The sequence below is a fragment of the Amblyomma mixtum genome, chromosome 5 (genome assembly GCF_055824585.1).
Source record: "Amblyomma mixtum isolate Tamu chromosome 5, ASM5582458v1, whole genome shotgun sequence".
In the NCBI taxonomy this organism is placed as follows: domain Eukaryota; kingdom Metazoa; phylum Arthropoda; class Arachnida; order Ixodida; family Ixodidae; genus Amblyomma; species Amblyomma mixtum.
In genome coordinates, this window is record NC_143016.1 from 29,004,926 (window position 1) to 29,032,187 (window position 27,262).

The window sequence follows — 27,262 nt, forward strand, 5'->3', positions numbered from 1 at the left end:
GATCCCAGTGTCATCGATGTGCGGGCAGCAATACTTGGTGTTCGAGTGTGTGGTCGCAGCTTGCGTGTATCATCCCTAGTGGGGTGGGGGGTTCTTCACTTCCAAATTTCCAGCCATTGCTCACATTGCACTATGGCCAGAGGATTTTACGAATTCGTATCAACCGGGATCATGTCATCGAGATTCTACTGTAGTGTAGCTATGGTACTGGTAACTTTCAATGAAAAAAACTGAACTGAACGTGCTCAAAGTGCTCATTTTCCATGTTTAGAAGATATTAAAAGGATAAGATCAAACGAAGTTAGGGAGATTTGGGGGGCTTGTATAAGAGCTGGGGCATGTTCAGTGACCCACTGCACCATTCACGCAGTGGCAACTCTCTATAAATTCCACAGATTAGCATTGATATTTATATACAAAAAGCTGACTGCTGGAAATTTGCTTTTTCTGTACTTTTAATCCATATATGCCTAGCATCCTTGATGTAAAACATCACTTTTTCACGCAGTAACTCTAGAAGTTAGCTGTGTTAATGCTTGTGCCCACTAGCCTAGGTTCAACAGGCTATAAACTTTTCCTATGCATTGGTTTTGCTGTGTGCGTTCAGAGAGATCAACCAGCCTTCTTCGGGCGCTATTTTTCACATTCAACCCCATCGACTACCGTATTTTCCGGTGTATAAGACGCGGCTTTTTTTCAAAACTCTTGCTGGTGCGTCCTATACAAGGGTGCGTCTTATACCGATTTTTTTTTTTTTTTTGCAAGTTCAGGAATTACTCAGGTTTATGCTCAAGCCTTTTTCACCGAAGCAACATTTTTAGGTGAACAATATCATGAAACGCCAGGGATGACGACTTCCAGGATAATAAACACGCGGCCGTTTCAGAGGCCTCAAGCAAAAGTAATGTGAAATGCCAAAAGGTGGAGACAATTGCGCTTCTCGCCATTGTCAAGACAAGCCAAGACAAGCCAGCGTTTTTTTTTTTTGTCACCCTTTGCAACTTTCTTTGCTCCGTGTACATAGTACGAAGAGAATGTTTCAGTTGCGTTGCCTCCAGAAATGGACAAACTTTTTGATAGCGCATCCGAAGATGAATACTTCAAAGGTTTTAAGTAAAAATTAAATGTTGTTATGGACATAAGGAGAGTTCTTTCATTTTTTTTTTCTTTTTTGCTAAAACGTGGGCGGCTATGGCGTGAGTGTTGCCTTTTTCGATCACTTAGCGTTGCTTAAGAACTTGTCACAGGTACGGTGCATTTCGCCATGGTTGCACAAGCATATTTAATTAAGCCTCGCTAGCCTAACGGGGTAAATTGGGGTGCATCTTATACACGGGTGTGTCTTATATACCAACTTTTTCAATGACAGCCTGCATACATGGCAGGTGCGTCTTATACAAGGGTGCATCTTATACACCGGAAAATACGATACATTGTGATTCTTCAAGAAAAACGATTTTTGCACTTGCCATAAGGGAACAACAGTGCGTAATAAAAAATTTGATTTTAAAGTCTGCATCAAATGTTTGAACTGTACCGCGTGTAACAAGGAGTTAATTTGCCTAGTATCCTACATTGCAGGACAACTCAAAAGTCAGTATTGAGAGAAATATTTCCACCTGTGAAAGGATGATTCTGAATTCTGCAGTGGAATAAAGTTTTTTTTATCAAGTAATAGTTGAATTTTTTTCAGTTTGTAAGTTTTCTGCATATATGGTTTAATGCAGCAATCACCTTGCACTATTCGTATTCTTCTGTTTGTGTGTCTTTCAGTCTAATTTTATTATCACAAGGGACTCAACAGAATGCCCTTGTAAGTGAAATTTTCTTGCTGTGTATTGTAGCACTTTCCTTCACGCCGCAGTGCAGTGAGTGAAAGCCAAGGCTTATTCATTCCATCAAGCATTTCTGCCTCTCACAAGTTCCACTTGGGGATGGGAAGGGGCACAAAGTGGGTGTGCGGCTGTTTCTTTTTATTGCAGGGCATCAGCCTCCAGTGCCAGCAGCAGCATTGTTGTGAAAGAGGAGCCTGTGGATCCTGAGGAGCCTGTGGATCCCGAGGATCCCGTGGATCCTGAGGAGCCCATGCCTCTCAACAGCAGCAGCATTGGCAACAGCACCATTGTAGTGAAAGAGGAGCCTGTGGAGCCTGAAGAGCCTGCGGCATCTGCGGCACCTGCAGAGCCTGGGCCAGCTGAAGAGAGCACTCAGTACCTGGCACGAACAAGGGCACTGCGGAGGTGCCGTCAGTACCGGCACGATTTAATAGCTCAGGCGGACTTCCGGCAGAGGTATTGTAACCTATGAGGTTACTGCTTGGGTGACGTACTACAGCCTATGAGGTACCATTTTGTATGATGCCCTAACGCTTCTCTATTTTTCTGAATGCCAGTCACGTAAGCATGTTTGCAAGAGTTACCGAAGGCTTCGCTGTTGTGCGCTCTTCCAGGCATTTCAAAATCAAATGCTTTTGGGCCATGTGGAGCACGATTTGTCAATTTCAGCTTTTGCTACTGCTGTTGTGAATACACAGCAATATCCTCATAGCCTGGTTGAGTGCAACAGAAAGATGCCTAGGTCTTATGTCATGCAGATATTTGCATTTTGTGCACACACACTCCAGTTCGGTCAACATTGCTTCTTTGCTTCAATCGCGTGTCAGTGTTGCCAGAGATGGCTGTGGCAAACATAGAGCTTGGTCTGAAGCTTACTGTGTGGCTTATATAGCATGCGTGACAGCAGAATTGCAGCGTGTTTGTGCGAGACTGGCTTGACAGCATCGAAATTCTTGCCATTGCAGTTCTCGTCCCTTACGCCACTACAATGCTCGGGGGATCCACATAACAAGCAGCAAGGACGTGTGTGACTGCCTGCGCTTGGAATGCCCTGGATGCCACTTTCCATGCCCAAAGTGTGGTTCATCGAAATGTGGAGAGGAGTGTCGCTGCAACCGAAACTACACCTACGACCAGATTGAGATTGATGGACGCCCCGGTTTTGTCTATGTGAACCCACTGTTGTCATAGAAGGCAAACATCCATCTCCCGTTTCTGTTTAGTTGTAGTTCATCCCCGCCAAGCATATCTTGCTTGTTCAGACCAAAGTTCCATGAACAGCCACAGGAGAAGCAGGGTTGCAGCCAATGTTGTACCTAGCAGTTATGCTTTAAAGACACCAAGAAAAGTGTGTATAGTTGTCTTTTTCATTGGTTGGAGCAGTTCACTGATCCAAACCAGTCCTTTTTTCTTTCAGTCGCATTTGACTGCTGTGAAACGTTTTGTAAAGTTATGGATTAAACTAATTTTCTGTTATTTGTAAGAGACCTTGTGAATAGTAGTGCTGAATTTCTCTGCAGGCTTACTGCTTGCCAAAGAATGGAGTCCTTAACTGTTCATAGCATGTAGCTGCTTGCTTTTCAAGCTTAGGTGGCTCAGTGGCCTTCCAAGTAAAGTTGTGAATCATTTCGGTGAGCTTAAAGGAAAAAATCACTGGGATTATGACTGGAAGATGTTTATTGCACAGTGGACAACGTAATGTATATCAGCTTGTTAAATGGGCTTCCATGCACAGTTCTTCGACAGTGGAGCATTTCTGACTGGCTCGTGTGGCTTGTGAATTTATGTCATGCATGCTGTACAACAAAATTGCACAAGTTTGCGATGGTAGCAGGCAGCACTGGACTGTGCCCTGGTCCACCTTTCTTGTGGTCATTTGATCCAGTGTACACAATAACTCACTGCATGCTGGTGCATACAGTGGTATTAGATTTCATTCTCTCTACTGCAGTAGTCTCTTGGAAAAGAGTGGGAGCCAGGTGCCATGCATTTTTGTATGGTAATTATATTGACAATCATTGCAGCTCAAAGACCACATGCAGCCAACTGGGACAGGATGTTTCTGGGCATGATGGCTAGTGAGTGGCATGTTTTCAAAGTACTAGCAAGGTTACTTGACTTCCGCTGGCATCAAGAAGTATGGCGTCTTGCAGAACCAAGCCTTATAGCCATGTATACTTGTGGAACCCTGCTTCTCATGTCATCTAGGAGCAGGCCAGGTGTTAATAAGAAAGTCTTTGAGCGTCATGAGAAGCATTCACTTGAGGTGTTTGTAACTGTGCAAAAAAACAAGCCTGCGAAATTTAAAGTATGCAAAGTGAGAGCACCATCTCTCGCACCATGATCACTCTGCTTTCATGCATGGTCCATTAAAGAGGCTTACTTGGCATAGCCTTGAGGTGCCTAGCATAAAGCTTGCAGTTTTGAAATCTCTACGCACTACAGCGAATCGCTTGATAGCATGCTTGATGCTTGGAGACACTGCACTTGAATGCTCCCTGCTACATTCTCCAGACATCTGAGTGCTGGAGGCAATGTCTAGAATGTTTGCTCCCAGTTTGTGGAGTGCAGTGAAAGAAGTACTGGTAGCTAGTACACATTCTGCCTGACAGTACTTGGTTAACCATGTTCGTTAAAAATTTCAATAAATCATATTCTCTCTCAGAAATTTTCCAATAAAATCTTGTGCACATCAACTGGGACTCCGTGTATGTCAAAGAATTTGCCTTGTATGCTCGAATATATAATGTAAATTTGTTGCGAGGTACAGTTCAGGAACATCAAGGTCACGTATGGAGATGCATTCTGGCACCTGGCATATGTCCTGCAGTGATTTTTCGGATTTGTAATAGGTATGTGGCTGACTGGAGGGAGTTTCCAGTACTGTGTGCCCAAGTGAGTACACACGCAGGCTTGCAGACTTCAAGTGCTGGCCTCTTATGTTGCTGCTTCACCTGACTGCTCAAAGCCGCGGTTGGTGCATGATATTTGGTTTAGCTTTTCGCGCTGCTGAGCTGGCAGTCTGCATAACTGCATCTCTTCGCGCGTGTCTGCGCGACATAAATACATTAATACAAAAGATGGTGGCGTTGTGGTCGAGCTCAGAGCCTGGAGACGAGCGATCCGGGCTCCTGGATTCCGAATTGCAACCGAGTCGTGACCCAGGGCTCGTTGCCATTGAGGTCTATGGGCTGCTGCATGGTGCGCTCGATGTAGTCCACACAGCCCCTCGCGTCCACCAGGATCACGCTGTGCGTCCTGCGTGGAAGAAGTTGGCAACAGCATAAATCCCATGTTTTCCGTTCTTCAGACTGCGACGATCGATTCTGCGTCCTGGAGGAGGGTAAGTCCACTCGCACTGGCGACACTGTAGCTGAAACGCATGTACGCGAAAACTCGCGCCAAGCGACGAGCGTATCCGTCACGCGAAGCATTACGCCCGTGTCGCCTGCTTCATCGCTCGGATCTGCACCCACAGGAAATCAACGCTCTTCGCCCAGAAGTCCCCCACGCGATTAAACAATCGCCCGCCCCTCAACAAGAGCGTCGTTTTGGTCATCGCCGCCGTAGAGAAAATATTTACTTTTCGCTAGCTATGAGGCAGACCTGCAACATTTAAATGCGAACAATCTGCTTGTCGGTTGCGGAGGCGGGATACGAGTGGGCGCACTGCAGGGCGATATTCATGTCGAGCCGCGGCTACCGGCGCTCGAGCTGCGGAACCGCTCGCGGCGCATATTATAGTTTGCTCACAAGCACATTTCGTGATAGTCTGAACGAAAGCGAACCTCCCCCGTGAATCCGTGCTGCGACTTCGTCTCCGCAAGCACGCCGGCCTGATCATCGCCGCTGCACCGCCGCCGTAGATAAAATGTTCCTTTGGCACACCGACAAAATTTTGAGAGAACAGGTTGCAGGTGTGTTTACTAAGCAAGCACAGAGACCGATGTGCACGTCGCTGGTGCACGTCGCCTGCCGGCTTCACTTGCTTGGGGGTTGCCCTCCAAGCGACGGAGCGAACTGTCGTCGCCGCATCACCTCGTCGCTCTTTATCGCGCACATGGAGCTCACTTTATAGTGTGGAGATCTCACTGCACTCATCTGCGGCAATACAAAAGCCAACGCCAACCACCCTCCTTTAGCCCCGCCGCGGTGGCTCAGTGGTTACGGCTCTCGGCTGCTGACCCGAAAGATGCGGGTTCGATCCCAGCCGCGGCGGCCGAATTTCGATGAAGGCGAAATTCTAGAGGCTCGTGTACTGTGCGATGTCAGTGCCCGTTAAAGAACCCCAGGTGGTCGAAATTTCCGGAGCCCTTCACTACGGCGTCCCTCATAGCCTGAGTTGCTTTGGGACGTTGAACCCCCATAAGCCAAACCACCCTCCTCTCCTTCCCGATCTTCCCAGAGGTCTTGCCCTGATTCCAAGGCCTCGACCCTGGCATCCAGCACCTATTATCAGCACTATACAAACATTTCGCCGTGCCTCCCTACCCTTGCCAAAAGCTCTTGCTTCTCTCGGTGCAGTTCAGGTTCCCATCGTGTGCCCTTCCTTTACCTCAGCTATTATCTTCCTCCTTTCGCATCCATTTTATCAAATATCAAACTGATAAGCGGCAGGGCTGTTCCCTTTAAGCTTCCCCATAGGCCAGTGGTGCAATATTGGTCTGATGGTTTTTGGTACATGAAACGTTCACCGCGTCCAGCATCATGGCGGCGGAATTGAGACTCCCATGCGCCGTGCGATGTCTGCGCTCTTAAAGAACCCTAGGTCGTGTAAATTAATCCGGAGCCTTCCTCTACGTTGTCTCTCGTAGTGCTTGTGCAGCTTCGGGACGTTAAGCCCGACATACCGCACCATACCACTGAAGGCGAATTTATCGACAGCTAGCAGTCAGTCTGCAGAAATCGCGCGACAGGTCATTACGGGCTCATCACGCCAGCTCTCCCAAAGGCGCCACCACCTCAAAATGGGTGCTTTGATTAGAGGATTACAGATATAGGTATAACCGGATGCTCCTGAGAAATGTGTGCGTAGTACGTTGTAATTGGAAGACGCGAGTGAGCGTACTACACAGGAAAAAAATTATATGTGACGTTTCATTGTTCGGTCTATGGTGGTCGAAGCATAGGCAGTAAGCGATTACGATACATTGCGCGGTTTTTTTATTGTGCTTGTGACCGTTTAATTTGCCTGCATTCGAATCCTTGTTTTTCACCAAAGCTCATCTTACAGATGCTTCGAAAGTATTGAATCTTTCCGAATCTCCCTGAAAGTCCATGCCAGAATTGGCTGTATAGATACCCCTCTCGTGTATCACTCAATGTTCTCATTCACACGTAAATCTATGTAGTTTCTTTTTAAATATTGAATACATGACTAACAAACTAACAAACTCGCCACGAGCTCGTGTTATTGTGTTCAGTCAATATACTAGTAAATGTTCAGAGCGCAGTAGTTGGCATCTCCTGATTTGACAGTATTCTGGAAATCTTGATTTGCAGTCTGTGTGGCACCGCATGGTTTCGTTGTTACGTCACTGTTCTGTGACAAGAGTTCGAGTCCTCTACGAGCCATTCGGCGCGCCTTAATATCTCTTTTATTTTCGCGCTTTGCACAGTCTTGGACTGGATGCAGCTAGTGATTTGCCTCTTGCCCGTAACCGCCGCTCGCTAACTCGTAAATTTTAACTTCGTCACTCGCCAATCTAGCGCGATGAAAAACTTTGGAGGGAAAACGTGAAGTCCCAACTGTGTCAAAAACCGGGACAAAAAGATTTTCTATAATGTTCTTGACCAAAATGTCGTTACAGCAAAAATGTTCGTAGCGACAGCAGAACTTTCAGTAGTTACTACAGAAAATTACTACGGAAAAGTGAAAAACTACGTACTACAGAAATATACTACAGATATTTCGTTACGACTAAACTACAAAATATTCTGTCGTATTTTTGACACCTTTTTTTTTTCTCGACTGGGACATTCCCTTTCCTACGCCAACAGTCCTTCGTTTTTCCCGCACACTGCTGCAATGTCAGTCCGATTTGTGGTATTTGCTTTAGCGGCCCTAACAGCGCTTCTTAGGATGACCGTGACCTGAGCTGCCTACGCTACGCATACGCGAAGGTAAACACCAACTGCTGGACAAAGCGCGAAAGTTTTGCTTTTTGCCGGCGCCGTGTCTGATGAGGAACCTTGCTCGTTCCACCAGCCTTCATATTTCCATCATCCGAGTCGGCAGAACGAGTCCGCGACAAACGCTTGCACGCGCTCGCTCGGAGGTGACCCTAACCTGGATCCGTAGTACTCGTCCTCGACCCGGACGAATACGGAGCTGAGGCTTCGCAGCGACTCTTCGGACCTGCCCTCGGCGTCCTTCAGCAGCTGGTCGTCGGGAAAGTACCTGCGTTGGAAAAAAGACAGCACAGCGGATTCGACGGTGATCGAAGTATCACACTGCTGTGAGTCCGCCAAGCGCGCATCCATGGATCCAGGAAGAGCGTGTGCACTCTCAGTTTCTGCCTTCAGCCAGAAGCTGGCAACATTTACTTGTGTCCCGCCTTTTAACACAGACAACGGGTCGAATGGAAAAGCTAGTAGAAATTGGCTGGGTGGCTTGGCAGCTGCCAGTGGAACCAGTAAGCTGCACTACGCCTACCTGTAGACATGGGTAAGGAATGATCCGTCTGAGTAGAATTCAGCTTCAGCGAAAACATGGTCATGTAAGCGGGAAAACTCAATAATGAACGAAGGTTGAAGTAACCGAGCTGTCCAAATACCTTGTCATACATTTTCCGCTTTACCTCACTTCACATGTAAGCAAGTTTCTTTAGGTCCGTGCCAGTATCACGGCCTTTTGTGGTCATCCGGAAAACTCGTGTTTGCTGAATCTTTTCTTTGCAGGGGTTTTCAAACAAAGGTCAAGCTTAAAGAAAGTGGCAGGGTGCAATTCTGAGCCCGTGTTATTATGGTGCAGTGCATGTACTGCATTTTAGCACACAGGTCAATGGTTTGATAGGAAGCGCGAGACAAGCAGTGCAGCTTTAAAATGGTAGAGATGTGGGCTAGTTTGTTCATGCTTCTTTAAAACAGCGCAAAGGATCGCGTACGAAGACACAAGAGGACATATACGACGCTGTATGTGTCCCCTTGTGTCTTCGTACGCGTCCTTTGCGCTGTTCTAAGAAGCAATCAATGCACGTTTATTTTAAACTCTCAGAGTCCATACAGTTGCGAGGCATTGCATGCGGGGATGTGGGAAATTACATAGCAGGGTTCCCACAACAGAAATATGGAAAGCTCAGCCTCACTTCGAGTAGGTACTTTTAACACAGTGAACTATAGAGCGCGATAGCAGTAGCAATAATAATACCGCACGCAAGTGCCGAATACTGCGAAAAAAAAAAAAGATATCCTTTCGCAGCAGTGAGAGATAGATACAGAGAGAGGGGAAAGGCAGGGATCGCAGCAGTGAGAGACTTAAAAGCTCGGAAGAAAAGGCGAAGGTAAGGCGCAAATAGCAGCACAAAATGGAAAATGCAAGTCGTATAATGGGGGGTAATTAAAACTTGAAATTAAACACACTTAAAAGAACTCCCACATATCTGTATATCGGTGAAGGAGCAACTATGTCGAGGGACAAAATGCGGGTAGAACTGTACCACAGGTGGCGGACAAAGTGGCCCGCTCACTCACTCGGTGCTGTTGTTCATCATGGCGATGAGCTCGTCGACGAGAGCCTGTTTTCGGCCGGCCTTGCCCTGTCGTAGCACGATGTCGCCGAACTGCGCCCGCGACTCGACCACCTTGCGCCATGGCCGCAGCGGGTTGCTGTTGCCGAACGCGTGGAAGCCTGCGCGGCAGGAACGCCAAGTGGGCTGTTGTATACGCTGTCGTCCTCTGCAGCGCCCGTACTATACGGACTCGGTGATGACGCCCATTTCCATTCCATACCTCGTTTTCAGAACTACGCGGTACGTTTAATAGTATTGAATCGTTTGTATAGCATCGCGGCCCGTGCTCCAGGCACCTGCTCAGAATCCTCAACGTTTATAGATACTTTAAACGTTGGGTGTGCACTAGAGCGGGAACGGCGCTTATTTGTAGAGTGGCAGCAGCCTGTCGCTTTGTCGTTTCAGTGTTGCATATGGGATGCTGTCGTCCAAATGGTTATGGAGAGTCTTTGTCACAAGTATACAGCCCAGTGGGTCTGCTTCGGAGCCCTGCAGCGCAGCTCCTCTTGCATGCTAAGGGACCCTAATCTCACGAAGGCGGGAGGAACTTAAGTCACCAACAAGATGATTCACCAACTAGACCGCACCAAGATATTAATCGATGCTAAATAGCGCCGCTACACGGTTTGGAAGCAAACCTCTTGGGGTGTATATTTTTTGGGGTGTATGAAATATTTGCAAGGCTTCGCATATGCAGTGAGACGACTAAAGCATGTTACTTGTGCCCGCGTGAGGGTGCTGCGCGCGTGCACTTCCCCAACTAATGACTGCAAAATTGTGCAGCGTACACTCACCAGGTTTCAGGTGCACCGGAGGGGAGTCGAGGGCGTTCGTGTAGCAGCAGGCTTGAATGTCCTGCCGGGCTGGGCTGCGTAACGGGAAGTGCACTCACCCCGAGGCATGCACCGTTTCTCGGCCGATTGGTTTTATGAGGTTTTACGTCCCAAAGTGACTCAGGCTATGAGAGACGCGCTTCTCGGTCGAATCGAGGGCTATGAATACACACAAATGTATTACCTAGTGCTATTTCTAATTTATGTCGTGCTTTTGCCGACAGCAAAGTTTTTGCGCCTGCCGGGGAACTGTGAGCGTGTCGGCGATTAATTAAGCGCTGATGTGTTTGTTTATTGTACTTAGCCACTGCCTGTGGATGCTGTTGGTCCCTGCCGATGTCCGAAAGCGGCGCTAACCTGATGTCCAGCGTGACAAGGAGGAACCTGTCGTAGTCGCTGGCTTTCCTTCTCAGGTCGCGCAGGTAGCTCATGCCGTCCTGGCCGCCTTCCAGGTACCGAACCGCCAGGTGACCTGCGGGTCGCCACTTTCGGACTTAACGCGCGGGTAGCACCCACTACCAGCGGGCTGAGCGCCCGCACCGCTGTTTACCAATGGGTCCAGCACAAGCGCGGCACCAGTGTGGTCGTAGCAACCTCTGACATCCCATTTTAAAAGGACACGAACCAATGTGATGTGAACCAGTTAAGTGGTCTCCGCGCGGCTAAGAAAGGGGGGAAATAGCGGTTAACAGAAATAGTCTGATTTCTATCAGTTTCCTGCTATATCAGTTTCCTGCTATATTAGGACACATTTCCTAGCCTTTTCTCTTTTGATGTGAACTGTAAAACGCTAATATGAGTCGGACAACCAACAAGACATTTGGCCAATCAGCCGTTAACTCCGTCGCTCATTCCTAACAGGCCAAATCAAGAGATCTATCTGACTCTTACAAACATGATGCTGACAGTCTGCCAACTCTTACGAATACTTAACGGTGAGGCAGCGAAGCTTATATCATTATCAGATCTGTCCAGCAGCCGCTGCAGACACCTACCGGAAGATGCACAAAGTGCGTGACTGCGCTTGTCTTCCGCTTATTAACTTTTTCACACAACTGAATTACTTACGACGGCCTCGTCATCGTAGAGTGGTAGGAAGTATGCTTAGGAGAGGGACGTGAGCTTCGATCTTAGACGCTGAACACGTGGTGTACATATATGTGCCATGTTTATTGTGACCGCCCTATTGCATCGCAGCCTCTTCGCGGAAGTTAGTGGGAGCAAAAGTGAGCGGAACACTCTTGTGTTGTCTAAATGGCGCGCCACGTAACTATAAACAAACCAACAAATAAGCAAAAGCAATCTTGCATGCATAACAGGACGACGCCAGAAGACTACTCGCCCACGTCCGTGAGTGTCAGCGCTGTGGTTGCGCACTAACTCGCGGCTACACATTCTCGATAAGGCGCACGTTGTCGTAGATATACGCGGACGGCAGCACCGTTTCACTTGTACCATTGGTTGAAATTTAATCCTAGGCACACTATATAGCTGGGTACAACTCAAGAATAAAGCTGCTGATGCTCCTCAAAGGAAGTAGTAGTAGTAGTATAAAACTTTATTCCGCAAAATGGGACGGGGTTTAGGGGTTGGGGTCTTGAGCTGCAGGTGGTGTTCCTAGGTACAGGATCCCATTGGTTCTTGCTGCCTCCTCGGCCCGCTCAACCAGCGCATGCTAATCTTGCGGGTCGGAGCTGGACAAAAGCTCCTCCCACTGCTCGACTGGCGGGTTTCTAATATTGGGCTCTATCGGGCTCGTCCGACAGCCCCATGTGAAGTGGTAGAGGGTGGCTATCTCTCCGCACCACACGCACACGGCTACAAACAAACTCATACCCAAGTCGCTACATATACAGTAAGATTTGGCCTACCCAATACACTCCTCAAAGGAAACCCTCCAGCCAATGGCGTCGACCGATTGTCATGATGCCGCTTTTAATCCGGTTAGCCCGTGGTTTATTTTCCTTGCACCTGCCAGCCCCCAGATGTCACATTAGCAGGTGCAAGGTGATTAGCCATGACGTCATGACAATTGATCAACGCAATTGGCTGGAGGCCCTCCTTTGAGAGGTCGTTAGCCGCTTCGTTCTTGAGTTGTATCCGACTATAGAGGCGCGTTGTTATGCGAGGAAGAGTTCACAATGAGAAAGGTGAAAATACATTGCAATACAGCTTTCATCTGCTCGCGGAAGACCGGCGCGAGAGAAAATCACTGTATAGAAGAATGGCCCATATATGCCTATGTGAGTCGGACCACGTGGAAGTGACGATGGAGACATGTGACTGCGGCCGACGCATTGAGCAGATCCGCGATGCAGAACGCGCACGCACGGTCGCAGACGCTGAAGCAGCCTACCTCGGGGAAGTTTCTCGTCCCCGGTGATCTCGTCGAGGGGCTGGATGATGTTCAGCAGGGACGCCACCTTGCCGGTGATGTTCATGCCCAGCCACGTGCCACCCACTTTGCCTTCCTCCAGGTCCATCGCTGCACCAACGTATACGGCATTCGCTGAACTGCGGCCTTCACGTTCTACTGGTGTACACTCCGGAGTTGGGGTACTTAAATTCCTATGCCTCAGATCAGGGCGTGGCATCGTGAATATGACACTTCAGGACTCTGTCAGTAAATCACATACACATAAAGGTCATGCTGACAAAAGAGGAAAATGACAAAAGGTTATCACGCATTTTGAAGTCTAGCAGTTTCAGTGAAGTTGTCGGTATCGTCAAATGTAGGAATTTTTTTCCTTCCGGCTACAGTTATGGTTCTAATCACGTTTTTTGTTCAACCTTACGCGTTCTGCGCGGTCTTTTTAGGTTAGTGCACGCAGGTAGGGCTTGCATCACGGGCAAGTGTGCCAATGCTTTTTCGTGCTAGCCGGCTCATCTTCATGGCAAACCTGACCCTCACATGGGCGGTGCCAGCTCGTGCTCGGGCTACACAGCTCCAAAAGCGTTATGCCGCTGTAACGTGTGACGCTCGTTTGTGGGGTACGGTAGCCTACGCCTTCGTTCAGGTATATCCGCAATGCGAACGTGAAGCTACTCATCGAGGGTTGATTATTCAAAAGGCTATGCAAAGAAAGATACGGTGATATTTCCGCTGTCCTATAGTCGCCGTGGTGTCCTAGTCGAGGCAAAATTTCAATGAATACGGACGAAATTTGAAATTCCACGAGTACTGTATGCTACCAGAAAAACACCGGGTACCGCGGGGCGGCCAATCGTAAAGACAAGCCTTGTTCAGTGGTTTACGTATTCAGCTATCTTCTAGTTGCTTCTCAATAAGGAATATGTTCGTGCTACTACCGGCGTTGCTCGGTTAAAGCGACAGAGTGGCATTGACTCCAGAGGTGTTTTATTTTTATTTTTTCCCTCTTTCTCTGCATTGTGAAGAAAAGAAATATACCGGCCAAGGAAACCAATCAGCGTACGCTGCCAGATCTGAGCAGCACTTTTCTTTCCTTTTTCGGTGATGACCTACTGAGCCGAAGCAGTCGTGGTAGCAAGCAAACCAACAAAGAGGTTGGAAAACAAGAGCCCGCGAGTGTTGATTTCCTGAGCGCATCCATTGTTCACTGTCAGCTCCTCATGACAGCTCGCATTTGGGAGCGGCCTTGCACAAAGCGTGTAGAGGCACTTTTTCCCCTCGGGAGACCGGCCGGACAGGAACCGAATTGATACATTGTATGCGCAAGCTGGTATACATGTGCGTCGAGCTGGCTCCATGGTGCTGCCGCATGCTCCACCTGCAAAGCTAATGCTGGCACTGCTAATGCTAATTTATTTATAGTGCTATCACTCCTATTCATGACTAAGATAGGAGTGGGATGGTTACATAAACAGTACACCCGTAATACTAAACTAAAAAAAAGAAAAATTGCACTTGTAATAGATGGCCAAACAAAAAAAAAGAACAATTCATGAACAACATATGCAAAAGTGCTACAAGTATTGACGGTAATGCTAACTCTAATGCCAACCAATACTGTGCCGCATCAGTAGCATTGAGTGTTGGTTTCTTGATTTATAATACAATTCCCAGTCTTGTTAATTTCTAATCCACGTTGAACAAGGCACTGCCGAGAATATCTTGGTACTTTTCATAAACAAAATGCACGACCTCATTGAAAGATACATATAATCCCTTTTACCCTTTTATTGTTCCTCTCAAAAAATGCAGTAAACAACATAAAAGAAAGAGAGGGAGCCTGGGCCATCAACGCTTTGCAAGGCTTAACGCCCATTCAAGACAAATGAAAAGGAGCTAAATGCTCCAAAGAAAAAAACATTTTAGGGGAAATCCACAACAGTAAAAACACACACCTTCCCACGCATACCTAACCGAGCGTCTTACATCAGTGTGGTTCAATAACACACCAAAGTGCCTTAACAAGAAGAAAAGGCTTTTTTGAACCGCCACGCGAACTAAAAATACGAACACATGGCAAAAATATTAAGCTGAAAAATCTTATACCTTCCAAGTCCTCAAAGCCAAGCATTCATTTTTTTTTTACCTTTCTCTTCCTTTAAATTACTTGCAGCTAACATACGTTCTAATGTGCGCATGTTTGCACACTAGGCCTATGCATGCGCGCTTGTTTGCATGTTTGCACAGAATATGCTAGCGCTATTTTTGACCCTCATCATATTAACCTCATCACAACCCTCGAATCCATTCAGAACCGCGCCACTATAGACTTATTCTGTCTGATTAATCTTGCAGCAGCAGCATTACAGCATTAAAACCTCAGCTCGATCTACCCCTCCTCTCATCCTGACGTAAAATAGCTCGACACTCCCTCCTTCTTTGATTTTATCATTCATTACCTCCTGATAACAATATTATCAGACCACCCTGCCGCCGTTCCCGCATTTCGCACTGCAACGCTATGCACCCCCCACGCGCACGCACTGTTGCAAACCAGAATTCATTTTTTGTCCGCACTGCCAGCAACTGGAATCGCCTGCCTGAGCATATCGCCACCATCAGTGACCTGTCACGTTTCAAGTCTGCAATCGAAGCCCACCAAGCAAGCCTTCTCTCCTAGCATTTTTGCCATGTTACGCCCACCCCTCATGTAATGTCCCGGCCAGGGATCTTTGAGGTATAATAAAAAATAAATAAGTAAATTAATAAATGATTGCGTCATTTACCTCCCAATAACCAACAGTAGTGACCTTGAAATCCTGCAGTTTGACACTGAATGCGTAACAACCTGGTGTACCAAATGGTTAATATCATTAAGCGTGAATAAAACATCTCTACTTCCCTTTCATCGACGTCACTCCCAATAATCTTCAAACGACTCTATCGCAAAATAACAATAGCAATACAATAATATTCAAAGTGACAGCTGCAGCTGAAGCTGCGCTGTGACTTGAAACACAGGAGACGAAACCGCTTTGCTTCTTGGCGGACAAAGGTGAACCTCGTATATACGAGGGGGTACCCAAAAGAAACCGGACTAAATTTTTTGGTCGGCAAAGCTTCTGTGGTACCGCGTTTTGCCACTAGGAGCGCATAGAACGAACATTCCAGAGTCAGTAAGCCGAGTGTCGTCGTTGAAGGAGGTCAGACTAGTTTAGGCAGAGTTTTAGAGTGACGACTGTTTTGTGTGAATGTCGTTTTTGCAATGGCTGATTTTCGTGAACAGCGTGCGCCGGTGAAATTCTGATTTTTGCTCGGAAAAAGTTGAATGGAAACTCTTGAAATATTACGAAAGACGTACAAGGACGATGCTATGGGGACAACTCAAGTGTTCCTGAATCGAATCCTGAATCAAAGCAACAATCATGCCAATGGAAAACTTCAAATTCACCTCGCCTCAAGAAAGCTCGTCAGGTGAAACCAAACCTCAAAACAATGCTGATTTGTTTTTTCGACGTGAGAGGAGTCGTCCATTGAGAATTCGTTCCGCAGGGTCAGACAGTTAGCCAGGCTTTCTACTTGGATGTTTTGAAAAGATTGGGCAACAGTGTGCGGTGGAAGCGGCCAGATTTGTGGCGGTCGGGTGACTGGTTTTTCCATCATGGCAATGCCCCTGCTCACACAGCCCTGTCTCTACGAGAATTTTGGACCAAAAATGGCATGACCCCTATTCCTCAACCCTCATACTCTCCCGACCTTGCCCCGTGCTACTTTCTTTGTTTCCTAGAATGAAAAAATAGGTGAATGGAAAGCGTTTCGCTGTTGTTGCTGAGGTGAAGAAAAAAACGACGGAGGCACTGTCAAGCATCACAAAAGATGAATTTAAACAATGTTTTGAAAAATGGAATGAAAGATTCGACAAGCGTATCATTGCAAGTGGGGAATACTTTGATGGAGATTGAAGGTCTGTGCTTAAAATGTGAACAAATAAGTTGAAACAAAAATAAGTCCGGTTTCTTTTGGGTACCCCCTCGTATGCGTTGCCTTACGATTGTATGCTAATGAGTAGGTGCGTCACAAAAAATGAAGAGAAAAATAAAAATAAATGAAAACAGTGCTCAGTCCGAAACATTTGTTGACAGCGAAGCGGAAGCTACCAGCGCGAGGCGACAGCTTGCAAAATTGTGTGGCTGGCTCACGAGCGAGCTGCAGGCTCGCGAAAGTCGTCCCGCCGCACTCGTACGTAGCTTCCGCTTCACTGCGAACAAGCGGTGAGATGGAGTACAGTTGACAATACAGGCATCGCAGTCATTGGTAACTATGGTCGCTGGATGTTTTGCCAGTCTGCCAATTCATGCTTATAATTCTCTATACGTATCAGTCGTCCCGGTCCTCTATCTAGGTTGGGAATAGATGCAGCGCTACGGCAAATTATTCCATGCGACGAATACGAAAATTGGTCCAGCATGTGGGATATTGCATGGAATCAGCGATTGGTAACATTCCGCAGATAGAGTGGCAAGCTTCACCATGACCAGCTCCGTGATTTGTCCTTTCAGCTGTGCGGATGCACGTGCTGGAAGAATTACACACGCCGTCCCAAAGAAGCCCGGTGCTCAGTGCTTCCAAATTTGCGGAACCCCAAGGACGGCTATTTCGCAGACAACATTGGTTCCGCGTACAATTGGTGTTTTCTGGGCACATCACGCTCGTTGCTCGGAACACACGCCGCTCATTGGAATCCCGTTCCTTCCTTTCTATTTTTAGAACGCGAGCTCTTCTTAGCTTGTTCGTCAGTTTCTTTTTCCCCTTCCGTAAAATGTTTTATCTCTGTTTTCGGCTGTTCAAAAATAAGGCGCGCACAACGAGCTTGAGATGTCTCTTCCGATTGTCCGGGGTAAGCACTAGCGCCACGCGCGGCGCTCTTCGGATTCTGGACGAACGCCAAGGAACGTGGCCCCGCGATCTTTGCATAATGTCCTTCATGGGAGCGGTTTTGATGTGACATGGCTGTCGTCGTTCTCTGCGCAGTCAGTTGTCGCGGAACTTAGCCTCCAACGCAGTGTCGCGTTACTTCCTCGGATGAGGTCTATTGTTCGTGGCAAATTGCCTCTTAGGTGTACGTAATTAAGCAATTACGGGCGCACTGTTTTGTCATTTCTTTGCCAAGGGCCACGGAGGGGACATTGTGTTCGCTGCTTAACCTATGAGTCGGGGTTGCGCTAAATTTCTGAAGTGTTTTGCACCGCTTTTGTCGATGACAGCGCTAATACTAAAGGTTTCGCAGAAGAACACGTTCTGGGGCAAGTTGGTGCATAGCTTGAGTAGATGAAGCTCACAAAATACAGCACACAGACAAAAAAAAAAAAACACGAGACAAGCGCCTGTCTCGTGTTATTCTTTGTGTGCTGTCTTTTGTGAGCTTGATCGACTCAAGCTGTGCTAAGGTTGCCAGCGAAAATGGAAAGAAGTAGTGTAAAGGTAACGTAATCGTTGTATGAGGTCGTGGTACTTAACGCAGAGCAACTCCTGGACTTTCTTTATCAATAAAAAAGGCGGTGTTAATGGTTCTCCCACAGAAAGTTTCTCTTAAATCAGCCACTGGTAATGTGCATGTTTTTGTGCGAGGCTGGCCTGGATGTCCGGCCCAGAAACACGTGAGAATGTTTTGGGGAGTGGCATGTGTGATATGCCTGGGACACTGCATGTTAGACCAGATGCTTGTCTCTGACGCACCTGTGAAGGCGGAACACTGACTCTTGTACGTGGGCGTTATGCCTTGCACGCCGTTCACAGTATGTGCAGGTACTATGCTGACTCACCACCCATTTTCATTCTCTGCCTTTTACAGGCCTTCATCTCTCCCTTTTCCCAGCCTGGAGTTGCAGACCAGAGACATATTCCTCCAGCCGAAATCTCCATTCTTCCCGTCGTTAAAACTTCCACTCTTTCTCTCTTTGCATCAGTGACCGGTTCCGGCTTGCCGAAGTTAAACACCGCGACTGTGGCTTATGAGCTTAAAGAGTACGCACCCGTCTCCCCTGTCGCGCAGAGGCCAACCAACTCCAGCGCTGTCCATCATTCGCGAGCAGCGCTCTGAATACATAAGGTTATGTCCCAGGCGGCCAGCTTCCACTCGAGGCGGTGCCGACGTCTATTTGACTCGCGGGTCACGCTTCGTTCGCGGAATTGACCCGCGGGGTCGTCGATGGCGCTTGCCTGGCGTGGCCTGTTGTCGATCTGGGCGCGGTCGTCAAATCAACCCGACACGCAGCGCAAAGGTGTCGCGATCCGAGGATTCCGTGGCCAAAGACCGCGGGCACGCGCGTTGCCCAGCGTCCGTGTGATTAGGCCTGATGCCCACTGCAGCGGGGCCTTCCTGTCAGAGCTGTTCGCTTCCGTTTGACCCGACCCCGCGGCGGCGTTTTATTCCGCGGAAGCAGGCGGGAGCGGCCTGGAGCCCGCGAGAAAATAAACACGGCCTCTCATTCGCGGTCGAAATTCGCGCCCACGTCCGGCACGCTGGGCGCTGTTCATCACGCCTTCGGCTCGATCGGCGCGCGTCGCCCTCCTCGCGCGATGCACTCGGAGCTGGCTCGGGAGGGAATTGGCCGTGGATGGACGCCGCCGCAACTAGTCTAGGAAGTCGTTTGTCGCTCTTTGTCGCTGGCAGCTGTTTGCTGTCGTCTTTGGATGTTTACTTGTTTACCGTACGCTGACGCACGCGCTTTCAGCTGCTGCCAGGAAGCGACCGCCAGTCGATCGAATCGGGGTCAGGTGCTTCCTCGGCTTGAGAGAGCTGCTCGGAATCGCGAGGAGGAGGAGGGGCTTTTCGAACCGACCAAGTGTTTGCCTTTGGCCACTTTGATTGCGAGTGACGTCCGAGAGAGTCTGGAACGAGTCGCACTTGTCTCCGGACGGAACGTAAAAATAAAGCGCTTCCCGAGAGCGGCGAGTGCTCAAAAGAGCGTCCTGCTGTTCCCCCCAGCAGCGGACGGACCTGCAACATAAACGAACCGCTTCTCCATCTGTGGACTTTTCCGTGTTTACTTAGGCCGTTTCCATTCAACAGGTGGAAAGAGGGCATTTCATTTCCTCTCTCTTTTCTTGCCATTTTTAACCCCTTCTTTTTGCTTTGATTGATTTGAGGCTATTCTGACCGCCATGATTGCTGCCCAAGCTGTCGACATGTGTTCTAGCCGTTTTGAGCTGTCGGGCGCATTGGAGTGTCCCGTGACGGCTGTCCGTCTTCATTCTGCCGCCGCTTCATCCCTTGAGAGGAACATCCACACTATACTCATGCATTTCGGCCATCTGTCGATGCGCTTTTAATCGTCCGGACTCGCGACGTGCGCTATCTTGGATTGCTTGGACGCAATTATAACCCACCTTTCACGCCATTTCCTTGGAGTGCCACATTCCGCGCTGTTATTGCTAAGAGGGAGAAAAATATTTTGCGTGTTGGATGAGAAAACCGAAACTCTGGGTCGGCTAGATTGACGGGTATTCTCAAACTGTGCTGAAAAAAAAAAGACTGACAGTTTCCAATGCCCCAACCTCAGCGACCGCCCCTCTCCCCCTTTGTCCAGCTCACCCAGAAAAGAAAGGAAACAAAAGAACCGTCGGGTATCGCTCCACACAAACTAACTTGCCAGTGGCCTAAAAATACGGAAAACCTAGACGAAGCCGTAGGTACCCTTACTGCCAGCACACGTGTGTACAGTCGGCAGCGAAATTTTCTGGGGTACGGCTGTGTGAAAGAAATATTTATATCGTCGAAGTTAAGCAATCCAATCGCCTGAAAGGGCTGCATGATGGGATTTGCATGCTCCATCAGTAACCAGTACCAGGCAATTGTGTGCTTCACCCAAGGGCGTCCGCAGAATTTTTTGCAGGGGGGGGGGGGCCCATTGGTTGTTGGCGCCGGAGGGGGGGGGGGGGGGGGTATATTCGTAGCGAAAAGGCACTATTTGCGGAGTAAATTTATTTATTTATATATAAATAAAAAATAAGTAAAATACACACATGAAAGAAAATTACAAGCAGCAAATTAAAGCGCGGATTGTAGAGATACATTGGAGTTTATCAACAAAGAAACAATTAAAATTAATAAAAATGCAAAAAGATACTATCAATACTCGAAGTGCTCAGTCTTACTGCATACGGGTTCTCGACTCACCCGAATTGATGACCAGCACACAGCGCAATATGTTCACAAACACGCAACTACAGTCACTCAGTCAGTCTTCCTTGAACAGCAACTGTAGGCGCCTCGGATTTTTCTGGGCGAATTGCGTAGTTACACGGGTGATAAATTCATTTCTGTGCTTCATTACACGCTCTCAGTGCACAGTCATCATATATATTGATTGGAAAAATGGTTGAACGAGTACGTTGAAAACAAAAGATGACTATATATACAACGAAAACTTATTTACAAGATAAATGCACGCTCGCAGCTTCATACACCTCGCTCCATCTTGCTCGCGCATCCGCACAGTCGAGCAACCGCACACACACTGCTCGCCGCTCGTCGTTTTCTCGTCCGCTGTCTTGGTTGTTCTCACCTTCGTTGACAACCCGCCACTAAAAACACCGAAGCACAAACACAGAGGCGCGCACACGTGCAAGGGCTTACTTGCCACAATATCCACGAATGCGCACTTTTGGGGTGTAAGGAACGCCGCGCGACTTCCGAGGGGAAGGGACACCCGCAACTAATTCGGCCGGAAAATTTGTTTTTGTGCTTTTATGGGGTTCAGAGCCCCAAAACGACTCAGGCTATGAGGGACGGAGTAGTACAGAGTTTCGGATAATGTCGACCACCTGGGTCTCTTTACCATGCACTGACACGCACAGTACATGGGCGCTGTTGTGATTTGAGGTCCAGCCAGAGGTGACAGGCGAGCCAGGCAGGCGCCATCGGGCTGCGTTGACCAAAGGCGCTGGTTTTCGGAGAAGATGCAAGGAACGCTGGTGTGGGGGCGCCTCTGGAGACTGCGTCGCCGTGAACAAAAGCAGCTAATCCCCTTTGCCGAAGGTTCTGAAAGCGGCGCTTCTACCGCACCGAGCTCTCCCGTGGATCGGAGGAGACAGCGCGCGGCGGCGGCGCCAACTCGTCGCCCGCTTGCCCCTGAGCAGCCCGACAAAGCGGGGGTGGACACGGCTGATTTGTCCTTCCCCCCTCAAGAATTCATCGGTGGCCGGCGTACGAACGTAGCGACCTGTGCCCTGTGCACTGTCTGCCTCCGTGTCGCTATCTCTCTAGAGATCAAAGAAACAGACACCCATCTCAAGACGGCTCGAAGCACATGCTCGCCGGTGCCGCTGCATGTCTGCAACAGGTCGTCCTTCAGCAGAGCTGGCGGTGGCGTGGTTTGAAAACGGCGGAACGACGCGCGCCCGGACGCGGCATTTCGCAGATGTGACCAAGCGTCGAAGCGGGGCTGCTTTTACCCTTTTGGCTGAGCGCACCACCGCCCCTGGCGTGCGGCCATCACTCACGGTTCGAGTGAGTGATTTTCCAGGGGGGTGCAGCCGCCCCCCCTTGCCCCCCCTCCGGACGCCCATGGAAGCCTTCACCCACTGGCCAGGCGAGTGCGCCCTCCACCTACTGGCCAGTCGAATGCGTGCTCCACTCTCTGGCAGCAGTATCAAGCGCAAATGCGTGCACCACCTACTGGCTAGGCGAATGTGTGTTCCACTCTGGCTGCAGTACCAGACAAATGCGTGCACCACCTACTGGCCAAGCGAATGTCTGTTCCACTCTCTGACAGCAGTAACAGGCAAATGCATGCACCACCTACTGGTCAAGCGAATGTCTGTTCCACTCTCTGGCAGCAGTACCAGGCAAATGCGTGCACCACCTACTGGTCAAGCGAATGTCTGTTCCACTCTCTGGCAGCAGTACGAGGCAAATGCGTGCACCACCTACTGGTCAAGCGAATGTCTGTTCCACTCTCTGGCAGCAGTACGAGGCAAATGCGTGCACCACCAACTGGTCAAGCGAATGTCTGTTCCACTCTCTGGCAGCAGTACCAGGCAAATGCGTGCACCACCTACTGGTCAAGCGAATGTCTATTCCACTCTCTGGCAGCAGTACCAGGCAAATGCGTGCACCACCTACTGGTCAAGCGAATGTCTGTTCCACTCTCTGACAGCAGTACCAGGCAAATGCGTGCACCACCTACTGGTCAAGCGAATGTCTATTCCACTCTCTGGCAGCAGTACCAGGCAAATGCGTGCACCACCTACTGGTCAAGCGAATGTCTGTTCCACTCTCTGACAGCAGTACCAGGCAAATGCGTGCACCACCTACTGGTCAGGCGAATGTCTATTCCACTCTCTGGCAGCAGTACCAGGCAAATGCGTGCACCACCTACTGGTCAAGCGAATGTCTGTTCCACTCTCTGACAGCAGTACCAGGCAAATGCGTGCACCACCTACTGGTCAGGCGAATGTCTATTCCACTCTCTGGCAGCAGTACCAGGCAAATGCGTGCACCACCTACTGGTCAAGCGAATGTCTGTTCCACTCTCTGACAGCAGTACCAGGCAAATGCGTGCACCACCTACTGGTCAAGCGAATGTCTATTCCACTCTCTGGCAGCAGTACCAGGCAAATGCGTGCACCACCTACTGGTCAAGCGAATGTCTGTTCCACTCTCTGACAGCAGTACCAGGCAAATGCGTGCACCACCTACTGGTCAGGCGAATGTCTATTCCACTCTCTGGCAGCAGTACCAGGCAAATGCGTGCACCACCTACTGGTCAAGCGAATGTCTATTCCACTCTCTGGCAGCAGTACCAGGCAAATGCGTGCACCACCTACTGGTCAAGCGAATGTCTGTTCCACTCTCTGGCAGCAGTACCAGGCAAATGCGTGCACCACCTACTGGTCAAGCGAATGTCTGTTCCACTCTCTGGCAGCAGTACGAGGCAAATGCGTGCACCACCTACTGGTCAAGCGAATGTCTGTTCCACTCTCTGGCAGCAGTACCAGGCAAATGCGTGCACCACCTACTGGTCAAGCGAATGTCTGTTCCACTCTCTGGCAGCAGTACGAGGCAAATGCGTGCACCACCTACTGGTCAAGCGAATGTCTGTTCCACTCTCTGGCAGCAGTACCAGGCAAATACATGTTAAACCTACTGGACAGACGAATGTGTGTTCCACTGTGTGCTGCACGAACACACCTCGAAATTTTCGTAGCAAGCAGCCACAACTTCCACAACGAACTCTGGTGTCGGCGCCTTGGATAGGCCGCTGTTTGCAGCCATGTCTTCACCGTTGTATCATAGGTGCCTGTCAGGCACCCTCTGGGCAGCCCAGTGTTCTCGGCTGAAGGATTATTTGCAGACACCGGTGTCAAGGTTGCGAGGCGTGAGCGACAGTAATGGAGCGGGAGGAAGAGGCCGAGACGCGTGTCAGACGCGAGGCACGCTATGTGCACGCAGTGGCGAGCCCCTCGTTTTCCTCGTCCGGACGCGTGCGCAGGAAGCGCGTTGCGCATTATCATTCGCAACGCATCATCCGTGCTGCTCGGCCACCGTTACGTGCGTTCCGTGCCTCTCGCGGGCGCGGCGGCGCGACCTCCGCGGGCTGGACGGGCTTTCTTCCTGCTCCGGCGTTCACGGTTCGAGGCGCCGTCGTGTAATGGACACCTTGACATTGAGAAAGGGGTGCCGCTATCCCACCCGTCACTTTTTCTCGAGCCTTTTCGCCTTGTGTTTTGCTTGTTTTTGCGCCTTTCTTGTTGTCAATGGGGAGAGTGATTTTGAAACCGTTCCTTTTGAAATTCCGTGGGGCCCTGACAAGGGTAGTTTACATAAGCTTCTTCTCTCCAGCATCTTGCTCTTTATATCTTCTCTTGTCTTGACTGCGGTTCCAACTTTGGGGACATTCTGACGGACGACTGAGGAACATGCTGGACAGTGTTGGCTGGACAGGCTGGGCAGAGCCGTACAGTAGCAACAACAAGATTATAAATTAAGAAAGGAGGAAGGGAAGGAAGTCGCGATGTAAGCGCTGTTACCACTCTCTCGGCGTTGACTAGCGCTCTGTAACTGCTTTAATGGTCGCCGGTGCTCGGGGGTAGTTTTTATTTATTTACTTTTTGTTTTACCTTAATCACCCGTTTATAACGCGCAACCAATTTTCGTGCTCGCGAAAATGTAAAGAACATGATTTGTGCAGAAAGGCCTGAAGCAGCGTTCATATACCTGATCCTGCATGCGTTGCTCCTCGTCGCTCTCTTCACAGTTATTCGTTGTCATCGGGGCGAGATCACCTCACAACAACAGACTCGCTTGTAAGGCCAGCAGTTGAAGGCCAGTGGAGACCAACGGCGACAACACCGCGCACCTTACACGCTTTCCACACTCGCAAGAGGCCCGACTGGTTAGCCCTAACTTTTCGGACTAGCCAGTTCGGTTTGCAACTGCCAACGGTCCTATCGTTTCGAATTCCGCCTCTCTCGTCTGGGAAAGCGAGCTTTGTCGCAAGCGATGCGGATAAATAACGCGCAGCTCGAATTTTCGTTATCGGAACCTATTTGCATACGAATTCACGATTTTTTTTTTTTTACACGTGGAGCTCGATGTATCCTGGCAAAAGCTGGCATGCACCGATGCGGGGTGCAAACCTCGGCGCGGCTCCACAATTTCCGTTGGTCAGTTGTGTGAAAAAAAAATAATAAATCGACTTATACGCGACAGTACATCTAGACTAGCCAAACGTCTCCAAGATGCCAACCATTCCAGTTGCCAGTGCAGAAAGGCTTAACCTGCATGTTGTGATGGCAATGGTGCTGGATCTGTTTCGGTTTTGGATCCGATTGACGCGCATGCCGTTTCGAAGCTCGATTATCCTGAAACAAAGTTAGCGTTAGAATCGGGTAGATACGGTATTTGTAGCTGTAGTCTTAGCACGGTTCATGGTGGCACTAATGAGGATGGTAACCTGGACAATAAGCCTTTGTTTCACAGCGCATGCACATTGCAGCACAGTTTCAGCTAGAGCAGTTTTGATGCCGCAGTGGTGGCGACAGTAGCGATGTGACGGTTACAGCACGCTAGAACGTTCTGAAACGTCGAGCAGTCGATTACGGTGATTCAGTTGTTATTACATGCAGTAGTTCTTCCAGTATCTCTCATCTCAGCCCTACCAGACCCCTGCAATGTTCAGGAAGTATAGCAGCCGTAGTGGCTCAGTGGTTATGGTGCCGGGCTGCAAACCCGAAAGACACGGGTTCGATCCCGGCTGCGGCTATCGCATTTCGTTGGCGGCCAAATGCTAGAAGCTCGTGCACTGTGCGATGTCAGTGCACGTTAAAGGACCCCAGGCGGTCGGAATTATCCGGAGCCCTCCACTACGGCGTCCCTAGCAGCCTGAGTCGCTTTGGGCCGCTGAACCCCACAAACCATAAACCAAACCTGTTCAGGAAAGAAGTATAGCACATACAGCCTACAGGGACTGGAACTGCACGTTTTCTTCTGACAAACGAATCTGTCCCCCGGACACCCTTACTCGGAGCTACAACTACGCTCTTGTCCTGAGTAATGTTCTTTTCCGTAAACAGTCGCCCGTACCATGCCGAACAAAGATACGTGCAATCCATATTGCACGTCAGCGACTGAGATGCACATTTCGATCTCTTACCGGTTTTGCTGGGCCGCCGAGCAGAAGAGAGACAGAAAAAGAAAAAGATAGACACATCCGGGGTCATTCGCCGGCATTAGCCTTAATCGAGGGACTTCGGAAGAGGTGGAAAACCAGAGGGAGAAAGAGAGCTGTCAGTCACGCGTGGATGTTTACGAGCCGTGTATATCAACCCCACTGTGACTGGCGCACCTTCCTTTTGAAGCGAAGCGGCTGCAAACGCTGTCGGCCCTACAACAATGGCGTGGGAAGAAGAGAGGGCTTGCACGGACCGTTGACGCGCACTAAATTTGGATTGATTTGCGGCCCGCCGAGCGCTGACGACGTCGGAAGAAGCGAAGAGCACGCACCTCCGCCTTTCCACTCTCGAGATAGCGCTGCTTGCCCTTCGGGTGAACGTGCCCTGCTTTTAGGTTTACCGGCGCGATCCCAGCTGTGCCGTGTCGTAGCGAGCGACGAAGCCTACGCTTCGCTATGTATCTAGGCTTGGTGACGTGGTAATGCAGTCTGCTATACTGTTGTATTGCTGCTGTATTCTTCTGCAGAGCATTTGCGCGTAAAGCTGGACGTCGACAAGCCGCAGGTTTCTGTTCTCTTGATATGACGCTTTCCAGGTTATGCTTTTTGTCTTAAACTGACATTTTCCTTTAAGTTGACATTGACCTTGTGGTAGAGCACCCAACCTCGCATTCAGGAGGTGATGGGTTCGATCCCCAGTGCCGCCGCCTACCCACCGCTTTTCTTTTGGGTGCAAGATTTCCCCCGGATGCGGTGGTCGGCCTTTTGTGGGTGAAATGCTTGGGAAAAGGGTCTAGGACTAAACCATTGCGTTGAT

At 49.3% G+C, this 27,262-nt stretch overlaps 2 protein-coding genes across 9 annotated transcripts in view; one reads left to right on the forward strand and one right to left on the reverse strand.

Moving 5' to 3' along the window:
• Nucleotides 1-3,311, forward strand: part of LOC149341622 (uncharacterized) — a 74,166-nt gene extending 70,855 nt beyond the window's left edge. For 7 of the 8 annotated variants that reach the window (XM_089543727.1, XM_089543726.1, XM_089543724.1 and 4 more), the window contains 2 exons: nucleotides 1,983-2,291; nucleotides 2,801-3,311. In XM_089543727.1, coding sequence (XP_089399853.1) covers nucleotides 1,983-2,291; nucleotides 2,801-3,026 — 535 coding nt within the window. In that variant the 3' untranslated portion in view covers nucleotides 3,027-3,311. Of the gene's footprint in view, nucleotides 1-1,982; nucleotides 2,343-2,800 lie in introns of all 8 variants that reach the window. The other variant, XM_089543730.1, reaches the window with a different exon arrangement.
• A 78-nt stretch (nucleotides 3,312-3,389) lies between these two features.
• Nucleotides 3,390-27,262, reverse strand: part of LOC149341623 (transport and Golgi organization protein 2 homolog) — a 48,475-nt gene continuing 24,602 nt past the window's right edge. Inside the window, exons 2-7 of the mRNA XM_089543732.1 lie at nucleotides 12,755-12,883; nucleotides 10,756-10,870; nucleotides 10,360-10,433; nucleotides 9,528-9,684; nucleotides 8,125-8,235; nucleotides 3,390-5,093 (exon numbers count right to left, since the gene is read on the reverse strand). Of these exons, the coding sequence (XP_089399858.1) occupies nucleotides 4,937-5,093; nucleotides 8,125-8,235; nucleotides 9,528-9,684; nucleotides 10,360-10,433; nucleotides 10,756-10,870; nucleotides 12,755-12,883 (743 nt within the window). The 3' untranslated portion in view covers nucleotides 3,390-4,936. The remainder of the gene's footprint in view (nucleotides 5,094-8,124; nucleotides 8,236-9,527; nucleotides 9,685-10,359; nucleotides 10,434-10,755; nucleotides 10,871-12,754; nucleotides 12,884-27,262) is intronic.